A 13,990-nucleotide genomic window follows, 5' to 3' on the forward strand; every position below is an offset into this window, starting at 1 on the left:
ACGGGGTGGAGGAACTACTTCTTTAGAGAAGAGCCCCATCATTTATATTGTTCACGCTTTTTAAATAATCTAGTGCTAGTTTTGGTAAAACATGCACCGGAATAAAGGAAAACTTTGTCCTGTTTTTTTCTTCTTTTTTTTTCTTTAAACTTAAGCCACAGTCTCTATATGTGTAATATAAAGTCATACTACTGCATGCTGACCGCAGAGTGTTAAAACAGCCTCATTAACAGCAGACCTGAAGCTAAAACACGAGTCATTTGCTCCTAATGTCACGTTATTTACTCCAGAGGGGACCGAAAAAAAAAGAGGTGAAGGAGATGAGGAAACCGCTGGAGCCAGAGTCATTCTCACACACTCCAACCAACATGAAGCAATCTACACCTCTGATCTCATCATTTAATCTGTCATGCCTGATAAAAAAGAGTGATCAATCAGTTATACATGCGAGATTCATAAATCATATACTGCCTGCGCTACAAAAAAGCCTTTTACACAAGTCTAGATGGCAAAACGTGACCTCGCTAATGACTGCGAAAACATTGGCTCGCTCAGGCGCTGACCTCCCTGTGCTGCAACAGCAACATTGTGTGTTTTGGATGTCCGCGCTGAAATCTAATGTTTAACCTACCAACGCAATTATTGTAGATTTTGGTTCTCATGAGCAAAACATTCCCAATTTTCCTTGGATGATGATTTCCTGTGTAGGCACTTAGGTCTGAGAGGAGAGACTGGATTGCTGAGCATGGTGTGTTCTGCCAACATAGCTTGGACTTTAGAGATTATTGTTTATTTGTTTTTGTTTTTTGGAGACCACAAATGGAGACCGCAAACATGTGAAGTGTGCTTTATAATGCTGGAGACGGTAATGCTGTGAAGGAGGCTTGAGAATGGAGAATTTGAGGGATTTCTGTAAACTGTTTTGATGGTTTAATGGGAGGGCGTGTGGACGCAGTGTTTGGTGTTTTGGAAGAGATTCGGGTTTTCACAAAGCTTAAAGAAACATTTCTGCAAATAAGTGTTCAGGTATTGAAGCGTCAATATTGAAACTTATAAACCCTGTAAATAAAGGTAACAGTTTACAGGAATATTGTGTTGAGGGAACTTAAACGTTCTTATAGAGTTATGTGAGATGAGCAGGTAATAAATATCACATATTTTACATCATGGCAACATTTAAATTCAAGTTAGGCAAATAATCAAAGTAAATAAAGGCAATAAGGTTACTATTTAAATGTACAATAGATGTACATCTTTTATTGTTTTTCTGCTTTTTTATTTATTTGGTAACACTTTAATTTAAGTAATAAGACAGCAGTGCATAATGTGTGAGTTATTACCTGCCAATTATTAAGATTTTACCTGTTTACAAGCACTTAAAATGTATGACCTTATTTTACATCCCTAATCCTACGCAATTAATAAACCCAACTAATATCTTACTATTGAAAAGCAGCTAATTAGTAGTTTATTGAGGTAAAAGTCTTAGTGAATGAACTGTTTATTGCACAAATTAAAATAAGAAGTCATTCATTTATTTTCTTGTCGGCTTAGTCCTTTTATTAATCCGGGGTTGCCACAGCGGAATGAACCGCCAACTTATCTAGCAAGTTTTTACGCAGCAGATGCCCTTCCAGCTGCAACCCATCTCTGGGAAAAAATAAGAAGTCACCCATTATTAAATATTATTACACCCTTCTCTAGAATACTTGATTCTAATTGGTCAATCACAATGTTCCAATGGATGTTTTTCCTAGATAACAACTGATCAAACTGTTATAACCCAGACTCATTCAGGTACAACCTTAAGTTTTGACCGTGTGTGTGTGTGTGTGTGTGTGTGTGTGTGTGTGTGTGTGTTACATTTTGTTCTACAGTATAACTCAATTTTTTATGTATATATTTTCTTTAATAACATTTGCTTGTGCATCACAATTCTGCTCATGTTAAATTCACATTAAATTAATTGGTTGACTGATTGATTTAGACATACTTAGATAATTGCAAATGCTATGAAAGCAAATTCCAAATCCGTCAGATATTTTTGTAGATGTCACGGCAAGTCAAAGCATGGAGCAATAATGATTTTGTTATCTATTTTTATTCTTTTGTGAAATGAACAGAACTAATGCCAGATTAAAAAAGAATAAATCATGATGAAGTGCACATCACATATCTTAACACAAAAATGTCATAAATGAACAGCATTGGCTTTGGCATGTACTTAAATTCCATCTACTGGAATGTTGATGAATGATCATGCTTCTGTTTTGTTTCTGGCTGGAAAATGTCAATATACAGTATATTAATGTGCATATTCCTATAGTGCCAAACAGTACCTTAGTGAAAGCATACAGACAGCTGTTATTTACTGATGTTTTCAAGAAACCAATTTATATGGACAGTTCATCCACAGGGCATTTTCATTTTTGGGTGAACTATTCATTTTACTTTACTATAGTGACACTTTCATTTTACTGGTCTGCATGCATCTCCTGAATGCATGCTCATTTTGTCCTTTAAAATTCTTGCTTAGTGAATGTTTGCTCAGATCTGTCATAAAGTGCATTTAAACATAAACTGATTTTGCTTAATATATATAATACAAGGCTTTACCTGAAATGTTTCATCAGTTAAATGTCAAAAACAGCTTAAAATCTGAGCGGAACAGGTGTTTGTTTTTTGCCCAATAACCAGATTTTGCATTGCATGTTAACACCTTTATCAGCTTATGAATGTGCATGTGTCTGTGTGCTTATTCATTTGCTTTTGTCTTAAATTCATATACGCATTTCAATAATGCACTGTCATTTTACAACAGCTGACTGTAATCTTTCACAGTAAATCACATTAGGATCACTTCACAGGATTTAACTCTGAATTTTTGTACTCACAATTTTATTGTAAAAATCAAGGCAGGCATCATGATTACAGTAAACTACTGTAAAAAGGGATATAACTTTTGCACATTAGTTATAGGAATTCCAACAACTCTTTATTTTATTCAACATAGAAATAAATGCACACGAACTTTTATGCTAATACAATTCTTTTATATTTAGAAACTTTTAAAGCATATTATTATTATTATTATAGTTATTATAGTTATTATTGTTGTTGTGATTGTTATTATTATTCATTCATTCAAACATTTTCTTTTCGCAATATATTGTTCGTTATTAAGCGTTTATTAATCTGAGGTCGCCACAGCAGAATGAACCGCCAACTTATCTAGCACATGTTTTATGCAGCAGATGCCCTTCCAGCTGCAACCCATCACTGGGAAACGTCCATACACACTCGATCACACACACGCACACTTCGGAAAATTTAGCCTACCTAATTTCCCTATACCCAATGTTTTTGGACTTGTAGGGGAAACCGAAGCACCCGGAGGTAACCCACGCCAACACGGGGAGGACATGCAAACTCGCACGGAAATGCCAACTGACCCAGCCGAGGCTCGAACCAGCAACCTTCTTGAAATGCTGTATTATTGGAAAATCTGGGTTAAGGGAAGCATTTAATGTAAAGGGAAAATAGCAAAAGTCCCAAAACCGATCCCTGGGGCACTCCACACAAAACAAGTGCACACGATATGAAGAAAAATATCTGATGTTTACAGAAAAAGTTCTGTTCTTGAGACATGAGGAAATCCACTTTAATGCAGTGCCTCGAGTACATGCATTCAAGTCCATTAAGAACAATCGTATGGTCAATGATGGCAAATGCTGCACTCATACTAACACAACACAAGCCCCTGAAACTATATCCGGAAACCAGCAGTTTTCTGTATTTTATGCTTCATGTTTTTATTTTTCAACCTTTATTTTTGCATTTTAATTGCATTATGGGATTTTGCTCTGTCCTAGTTGAACATGTAATGAAAGAAGTGAACGTGTAATAGTGTGCAGAGCTATATTGTGGTGTTGTACATTAAACCTTGTAATAAACTGCAGGTGCTTGTGCTGCTACTGAGAAATCTGCAAACCTTACGATCTCTAAAGCACAGTTTATTTGCACATAAACACACACAAATCTAAAATAATCTGCTTTGTGAAAGATCTCCGCTTGTGTTGTGCATGTAAGTGCCCTCATTAAACACGCAGCCGGTCAAGCAAGGGAAGTGTGCATTTATGAACAGCCATTGAATTGAGAAGGGAAAACTCTGATTGGATCTGATGTTAATTAGGCTATTTAGCATGTGTGCAATGTTAAACTCAATGACCTGTTGATAATGCATGGATTGGGATTGAAAGGAACCACACCAGCTTTTAAATGTGTTTATTACATACTCGCTTTATGTCATGCTTCATCACTATTCAGCTGCCAATCAAATATCAGGGGAGACCAAACCCAACACACTGAACAACAGCCAAACCCAACAGATGCGACTCTGCTTTGATCTTTGCTGTGTGTGTGTGTGTGTGTGTGTGTGTGTGTGTGTGTGTGTGTGTGTGTGTGTGTGTGTGTGTGGACTAGACGTATTAGGAGCAGTAGTTGTATTTATTAAGGGTGTAATATTTGTTCCTTTATATTTTTGTTCTCTGTTTGCAAATGAATTATAAATGATGAGCATGAAGACTCTCCATCTGTCAGAGGGTGATGTGAGAAATTAATTGAATGGACACAGATGTTGCTGCAATGACAGCTCTTTACAGTGTTTCACAACATCTTCAGTCCACATGACAGCAACAGGCAGGTGTGTAGGGCTGTAAATGTAGAGCGTTAACCGCAAGTGTTGAATCCATCTCAAACTATTTTTACTGCAGTAAATGATCTGATAACAACTGCCTCAGGTGCTTCAGCGTATTACAACACCACTGCAAGTGTTTCAGCTTACTTTAAACACAATCAACATGAACAAAACACCACACGCTGATACCATCAAACCAGTTCAGCCAGCTAGATGTCATGGTTTCCACCAGCTAATAAACAAAAACATGCCTTGATTTAGATGAAAATGAGATCTTACCAAGTCAAAATTCTGAGATTAAAAATGGAAATGGAATTACTCAAACTCATGACTTACTCATCAAAATGACTTTGTAAATCTGTAGAGATGACATCATTAGTCAAGCGTTTCAGTATATTGATGAAACATCATGTTCAAAATGTGTTTCCATTATTCTGTGCTGTATTCTGTGTGTCAAGCAGAATGATGTAATGTATCGCCTTTAATACTTCATACATATATTCTAGAATTATTTGATGCGTGCTTTCAGATAAGAACCATCTAAATGTGTCATTAATTCTTTAAAAATTATTAATCTAATTATATTATGTATGTTTATTCAGTTATTAAGACATTAACTGGAAAAAAAAATATATATATATATACACATATATATATATATATATATATATGTGTGTGTGTGTGTGTGTGTGTGTGTGTGTGTATGTATACACTACTGGTCAAAAATTTGGAGTGAATTTTTTTTTTTATTATTAATTTTATTTAGTAATTTAGGTAAAATGATTCTGTTTATCAAAGTGGGATTTATTAAATAGAAAAAGTTAAATTGTTAAGTTATTTATTAAATATTTATTTATTACTTTTTGTATGTAGTTTCAAATTAAATTAATACTCCAGTCATTATTACTTTTATTAATATGACTATTAATAATAATAATAGTAATTTCTGAAGGACCACGTGACTCTGAAGACTGGAATAATTGAGTTGAAAATTCATCATTGAAATCACTGGAATAAATTATTAAATTATAAACTACTTCTGAACTGTTATTTTTTAGTGCAATAACATTTCACTATTTTTCCCTTTGTACTGTATTTAGCAGCACAAGCTTATTTTAAAACATTTATAAATCCTTCTAGCCCCAAACTTAGTGTGTGTAAATATATATATATATATTTATTATTTATTGAATTATTCGCCCCCCTTTGAATTTGTTTCTCTTTTTTTAAATATTTCCCAAATGATGTTGATCAGATTCAGGAAATGTTCACAGTATGTCTGATAATATTTGTTTTTCTGGAGAAAGTCGTATTTGTTTTATTTCGGCTAGAATAAAAGCAGGTTTTATTTTTTTGAACACCCTTTTAAGGTCAATATTATTCACCCCTGAAAGTGCATCTAATAAATTACAAAACAAAAGACCACATCAACAAACTAAAATTGCATGAACAAACCATCACAAAACAAAACAATACAACCACATCACAAAAAATAAAACTTGATTAACAAAACAAAACAATAACAAACAGCATGAACAACACCAATACACAAAACACCAAACAAAAACACAAATCAAACCAAATCCCTGAAATAAAACACTATTTGGACAAAACACCACATCAAGACAATTAAATAAAACACAAAAAATTAAATGCATGAACAAAACATCACATACTACACTAAACAAAACATCAGACAATTTGAGCAGCACATAAAGCACTGTTTAATGTAGTTTGATAAACCCACTCCAGCACAACTACAGAGAACATAAAAAAAAAAACTATGAAGTCAATACACCACCTCAACAGATGAAAACAAGACACGCTGGAGGAAAGTCTCTGCAGTGCTTTCTGTATTTTCTTTCTCTCTTTTTGCAATCATCCCGAGAGCTGAAGATGGAGTGTCAGAATTAGCCCTGATAACCTGCTGGTGTTGCCTTTCCCAGAGGACCAAAAATCCCTTTTTTCTTTCTTCATCTTCACTTGTTAGCTGGATGAAAGACATTCCTGGCAGACAGATCCTCCAGAGGACAATACTTCACTTGACTTTTCTTGCAGGATTTCTGATGGATTGCTTTCACCCACAGTCTGACACGCTGAATCTCAGCTATTTCCAAATCAGAAGAGAATCCAGTGTAATATGTATGATTTTGAATCAAATTTGGCCTGAGACCAAACCCGCCGATAAGTATTTTTACTTCCGACCTCACAGCAGCGTGCCGAACAATAACACTGCCGCTCATTTAACAGCATTCTGGGTTCATAACTTATATTTTGACCAAACACAGGGCCTTCTCGGAATTTTAGAAATGTTCAGTTTTATGCAAAATTCAGCCTCGTATCCACAAAATATTCAACTTTAGTCAAGATGTAAATATTATTTTCCAAATCTGCATTCAGATCATTTCAGAAAGTCAGTCAGCAGCCACATTTGGAGAGAGAAGAGCTGAAATAGATTAAGAAAAACAACCTTAACCTGAGATATGCTCGCTGTTTGGTAACACTTTAGTGGTGCACTCCTAGAAAATAATAGTTTTTTGGCCCACATCTGATATTAAATAATATGCTGACACAACTCATAATGATAAACAAATAATAATGATAACCTATGGGTAAAAGATCAACCAGGTGCTTATGAAGCCTGTTAAAGGGTTAAGTAAAAACTCACACTCGTGGTTTTTGTTTCCTGCCTAATATTAAGGGTTTGAATGTTTATTATGAATATTCTGCATGATCTTATTCTTCATTAAAGGTGACCTATAATGCCTCTTTTTATAACATGTAAAATTAGTGTCTGATGTCTTTATCAGTGATGACTTAATCAAGTGTGATTATAAATAAAATAAATGTAATTCATGTTTACCTGTAGAGGCTGGATATATTGACCCATAACTGTTTAAACCATTTATAAAAGTGATTTTGTTTACATAATCAGTTTAATAAGCAGCAAAGTGGGAGTTGATTGAGCTGAAAGTCATCATTATTAATGGTTTGTTAATAGTGAGAATTGTAGCTTAAAATAAACAAATCTTCATACAGTATTACTTTTTTATTTGATTTAACCTTTGTGAATTTGGCTTTAAGAAGGAAACACCTTAACAACCTTCATCAAATTTATAACACAGTCGAATTGACGCAATTATGACGCTTTAATAATAATAAAAAAAGAGTTTTATGTTGGCTCCATGCTGACACTCAAACAATTTCTCCATCCAGCTGACAGAGAACACACCATTCCTCAGCTTCTGACAAGACCACCACACAAGAGTTAACCCACATAAATCTACCAGCAGATCCATAACTCCTGCAAGAGTGACGGAGCCCAGCGTTTCTGTATCAGTGTGTGTCACGTCTGAGCAGACTGAAGGCTGAACATATTTTTATGATGGAGTAATAAATAATAGATTGATGTGTCCCTCCAGGATGACTTGCTGCATGTTGATGCTGACTTTGGCTCTTTGGCACATTTTCTCTGCAGAGCATGACAAAGACACAGCTGATGGCGAGAACAGTTTAAACAGAGCGCAGGCCATTCGTTACCAGAACTATTCTTTCAGGACTGATCTCAGTTCAGGTTACTTGTCTCTGTTTGGCGTTTAGCATTTAAAGAAGGCATGAAATGTGCACTGTGGTTAGCACTGTGGCTTCACATTAAGAAGGTCACTAGTTCGAGTCCCAGCTGGGTCAGTTGGTGTTTCTGTGTGGAGTTTGCATGTTCTCCCCGTGTTGGCGTGGGTTTGATCCGGGTGCTCTGGTTTCCCCCACAGTCCAAACACATGCGCTATAGGGGAACTGATCAACTAAACTGGCTGTAGTGAATGAGTGTGTATGGGTGTTTCCCAGTACTGGGCTGCAGCTGAAAGGGCTTTCGCTTTGTAAAACATAAGCTGGAATAGTTGGCAGTTCATTTTACTGTGGCGACCCCTGAAATGAAGACTAAGCCGAAGGAAAATGAATCTATGAATGAAAAAAATAGGAAACAGAAGTTCCAGTGTTTTTTAATTTAATTTAATTTAATTTTTTTATTTTATTTTATTTTATTTTATTTACTGTGTTTTTTATTTTATGAAATTTAATAAAATTTTATTTTATTTAATGTTTTTTATTTTATTAAATTTAATTAAAATAAATTTAATTAAATTTTCTTTACTGTGTTTTTTATTTTATTAAATTTAATCAAATTTTATTTTATTTTACTTTATTTTTATTTATTTATTTTCTTTACTGTGTTTAAGCCCCTTATAAAAGTGTTTTTTTTATTTTTTGCATAATATTTTAGATATTTGGACAAGAAACAAGACAAAAATAATGTTTTGCAGGTTATTCCATCAAGCCATCAAAATAAAGTTTAAACATTATTCGTACTGCAGAACGAGACATGAATATTTGTTAAAAAATAATGTAATCTCACAAAATCTTGAAAGGTTTAAAAAACGAAATCACAAAGTATGTTGTGTCCAAAACACATCCGAACATTCATCACATGCTGTTGCTTCAGTAAAATCAGGGGATCTGTACACGTGTGTCTCATTCAACCTTAAAGATGAATAACATTATTGCCATTTTAAGCAGACAGGCTCACCGAGCATTCATCAGCCGGAGTGTAAAGCGCAGGCCAAATTCACAGTTCACATCAATCACAGACGGGAGACTCGCACATGATGCAGAATGAATGTGAATATTGATTCATGTGCTGCTCTCGAAGGGACGCAGATCGTGAGAACATGAGAAAACATCTCATCTCCAGTCCCGACTCACTCCTCCAGACACGACCCTCCGCAGCTCCACCTGTTCCTCAACTCTATTATTATTATTATGAACTAATAAAACCCTCGTCTGCTCATCTGCCTACAGCGGGTCACACGGGGGTCGCCTGCAGACGACAGCCAATCACTGAAGAGTATGAGCTGCGAGTATATGCTTTACACAGATACTGAACTCTGATTACTGTTCACTCACTCGCTATCCTACAGTTTAGTCCCTGATTTATAGAGGGTCGCCGCAGCAGAATGAACCACCAATTACTCTGGCGTGCAGTACTGTGCAAAAGTTTTAGGCCAGTGTTAAATCTGTTGTTTTACTGATGGAATAATTGAGATATGTGACCTGAAAACCAGTCACACGTGTAAATATTCATTCATTCATTTTCTATTCGGCTTAGTCCCTTTATTAATCTGGGGTCACCACAGTGGAATGAACTGCCAACTAATCCAGCTTATGTTTTACGCAGCAGATGCCTATCTAACTGCAACCCATCACTGGGAAACACCCATACACACTCATACATTCATTCATTTCTTTTTCAGCTTATTAATCTGGGGTCGCCACAGCGGAATGAACCGCCAACTTATCCAGCATATTTTATACACAGCGGATGCCCTTCCAGCCGCAACCCATCACTGGGAAACATCCATACCCACTCATTCACAGAAAATAATCAGTAAATCAGCAGTTTTCCATATTTAGTTATTCATGATTTATTTCCTCATTTATTTCTGCTGTTGAATTGCATTACAGAAGCTTGATCTTTCTTCCAACAACCTGTAAAAGTGTGTGTATTACATGTGTAATAGTGTGCAGTGCGGTATTGTGTGTGTTGTTGTTGTATATTACTCTCACTGAAAAAAAATATTCAAAGATGATTCCTTGGATTTACTCAATTTCTTGACGCTAAGAGGTTGTAAACAATTTATTTGGGCTGAATTTAAACAAACAAATTAAGTTGAACATTACTAAACTTAATTTGTTTGTTTAAATTCAACACAAACAAATTGTTTGCAACAGTTCTGCATGCAACACTTTTTTCAGTATACAGACACCCTGTAATGAAGTGCAGCACATTTACTGCTGTTTTTGACTTATTTCTCTAGATATTATCTCTGATACATTATATTATTTCACTAAGATATCAGTAAAAGTCTCTTTGTTAAACTGTAGAGTTGAAATTTCAACATCAGAAGTGGACAGAGCAGATCAACATCCCATAATGCAGCTCACCAACACAAAACACTTGAGAATCACAAAATATGGAAACTGTTATGTTGTTAGTATAAAATGCCATGCACTTTTACTTGAGAATGTTTTAAGAGATCCTGGATTATAATGAAATGAACCTCACTTTAACAATGACAGCTTTTGCACACGATCTGAAAACATATTCCTTGATCTCTCTCACACACACCTGTGTTGAACATAGCATTCTCTGCATGCTTCTCCCATCATGCACCATGGGAAGCTACATGGGCTTTCTCATCTAGAGGGGTGAATCGAGGGCACATTCCAAGACAGCAAACAATTCCTACCCCCTTGCGAAAGGATAAGACGTACCTTTGCGAAGTAATGAGAGAACGTAATCTAACCTGAGGCCATATGGTATTAATTTTTACATTTAAGCCACAAGTTTCAAATCAGCTTAGCAGAAGAATCTGAACATGCTTCAGTAGTTCAGTGTTTGCTGCTCCACATGCACAAACAAGAAGACAAGCCGTGGATATAAACACAGCACAGGTTTAATTTAATAACAAACAACAGGATCTTTATGTTGACCATGAAAAGTGAGAACACGAATGTCAGTTCAGGAATATCAGTCAGCTTCTGGCATGACTCAGATAAATGTTAAAGCTTTGAATAAATAAATGATTGATTATCTAGTGGTTGTCAGAAGCGGAGATTGTATTATACAACGTTTAGTTAGTGTAATAAATATATACTCTCTTGAATATACTCTGATATCAAAATTATGGCATTTAAAACAGATGTCTTGTGGTTAGTGGTGATATACAGGATTTCTGTTCATGCTTGGAGAGAGCGAGGAATTTCCCTTTTGTCTTTTTCTAATAGAAATAATTATTCATGCTTATGTGGGAACTCATATATCAAATTATGAAAAATCATATTCCGTTTTTTGTTTGTTTTTTCAGTGGCTTTGGTACAGTTCTCTGATCAGAATTGCTCAAAACTATTCAGTCTTTCCATCATTGTGTCATAATGTTATACATAATTGTATACTGTCCAGCATTTCTGTACATTTCCATCAGACTTTTCTTTCTAATTATGTCCTGATGGTCATCCATGGTGTTCTGCTAAGTGTACGAGTTGATTTGAGAAATGCACGACCATTTTGCACATGTCAAAGATTATTCAGGAAATGTCAACAGAAATCTAGAAACGCCGTCAATCTGAGCACCTTTTCTTAGAAGTAGCCAGTGTTGCAGAACAAGGATGCTGTACAGCACGCTTTAGTGAATGCAGTATTTTGAAGTCCTTTACATGTTGCATGTTAGTGATTGTCTCGGTGGTTTAAAACTTCATTTATGTCTGTTTAGGTGGTCAGATCATAGTAGCCGATCACAGAAGTCCCCCATGCCCACACTGAGAGTTTCAGCCCATGCACCGCTGCTTTACTCTGATGTCATTTGTCCATGATTGCAGCTCAAGACGTTTCGTTCCTTCCCACGTCTCTTTAATTCTCCTTCTCAGTAAAGGCCTTGCTTTAGGACAGACGTGAACCTTGTCTCGGAGGTGATTCTCCAGGTGTTTGATAGAAGAATAAAGAGGCAGTCCTGCAGATGAGTGAATATCAGTTTAGCCCTGCTTCAGTGAACGCTCATGTTGATCTGGAGGAAACACACACATAAACAGGCAGAGTTGTAAAGGCTGGTGCAACAGTCTCTTTTCTCAATGACGATTGTTTAAGGGTCATCACTATCTTAAAAAGTTTTTAATATTTTGAGTTTTAATATGAGTTTTTCTGAATTATATCAAATTACAAAAAGACGAATGAGCGCTTGTCTGAGGTGTGTGTAATGCAGTGTGTATGACGACAGGACACGGTGTTTGTACACAGAATTGTTTGGCATGAATTGTTGGATATTTTCAGGCAGTGATGTCATGGGTTGCCAGTTGGGGCTGAGTGAGACATGTCTCGTGAGTTTTGATCCTGTGAAGTTTGCCTTTTTATACTCCACTTCGAGATCTATTTTTTTAAACTCAGTACCTATCAGAGTATTTAATATGCTGATCTTTTGCTTTGCCAGATTTTCTTTTTATCACACTAATGTTTTCCTCGTTCTGAAAGTCTTGATAACACCATCCTGGAGTTTTTCTGTCATTATATCAGCAAATAGGATTGTCGAATAATGATTTGTTGTACTCTCCCATTCACTGCGCTCTGAGTTTACTTTCCTTACTAATATGCAATTTCCTCTCTGACTCCTCCACTAACTAAAAAAATAATTAAAAAAATAATAATAAAATTACTAATGTTTTGCTTCTTACACTGTCTTTACATAACTGATACTTTCCTACAGCACTTATTCATTGTTGCTCTTATGGTTGTGTAAATTGCTTCCTTGTCCTCATTTGTAAGTCGCTTTGGATAGAAGCGTCTGCTAAATGACTAAATGTAAATGTTACCAACTATCACCACTTCTGCTGCAGAGAAACACAAGCTCCATTGAGCCTTAAAGAGTTAGTTCATGCACAAATTTAATTCTGCTATTAATTTCTTTGTCTCATGTCGTGCCAAACCCTTTAGACCTCTACAGACAGCAAGGTTCCCAAGAGGTTCCTGTTTGGTGTCATCTTGTGACTGAATGAGAAGTAGGTTAGTGTATACTCCATTTAGCTAGATTTGATTCTGTCTGCTTTGCATTTATTTAAACTGTTAATTGATTATTACAGCTCAACAGTTCCTAATAAACTACATTAAAGTCAGACTTATTAGCTCTCTTGAATTATTCGCCTCCCTGTATATTGTCCCCTAATTTCTGTTTAATGGAGAGAAACACATTTCTAATCATAATAGTGTTAATAATTCATCTCTAATAACTGATTTACTTTCCTCTTTATCATGATGACAGCACATAATATTAGTCTAGATATCCTTCAAGACACTGGTATTCAGCTTAAAGTGACATGTAAAGGCTACACTAGGGTAATTAGGGTAAAGTTAGGGTAATTAGGTAAGTCATTGTATAACAGTGGTTTGTTCTGGAGACAATCCAACACTAATATTGCTGAAGGGGAGAATAATATTGACCTTAACATGGCTTTAAAACTATTAAAAACTGCTTTTATTGTAGCCCAAATAAAACAAATCAGACTTTCTCCAGAAGAACAAATATTAGAGGAAATACTGTGAACAATTTCAGAATCTGAAGAAACATCACAGGAGGGTGAGTAATTCACTTCAGGTGTGTTTTGGTTTTGTATTTGGAGAAGTAAATATAAAGGCAGGTTTTTCCAATGAGTCGCTGCTGGTATGAAAAGGATTTAGTTACCTCTTGCTGCAGA

The 13,990-nt window shown here is 35.6% G+C and overlaps 1 protein-coding gene across 1 annotated transcript in view; it reads right to left on the bottom strand.

Annotated features, from left to right (window-relative positions):
• Positions 1-11,189: 11,189 nt before the first annotated feature.
• The window catches only part of LOC101884385 (endothelin-1), a 12,949-nt gene continuing 10,148 nt past the window's right edge, over positions 11,190-13,990 (bottom strand). Inside the window, exons 3-4 of the mRNA XM_005155680.4 lie at positions 13,978-13,990; positions 11,190-12,312 (exon numbers count right to left, since the gene is read on the bottom strand). The exon at positions 13,978-13,990 is cut by the window's right edge and continues 113 nt beyond it. Of these exons, the coding sequence (XP_005155737.1) occupies positions 12,303-12,312; positions 13,978-13,990 (23 nt within the window). The 3' untranslated portion in view covers positions 11,190-12,302. The remainder of the gene's footprint in view (positions 12,313-13,977) is intronic.

Source organism: Danio rerio, chromosome 11 (assembly GCF_049306965.1).
Source record: "Danio rerio strain Tuebingen ecotype United States chromosome 11, GRCz12tu, whole genome shotgun sequence".
NCBI classification, from domain to species: Eukaryota; Metazoa; Chordata; class Actinopteri; order Cypriniformes; family Danionidae; genus Danio; species Danio rerio.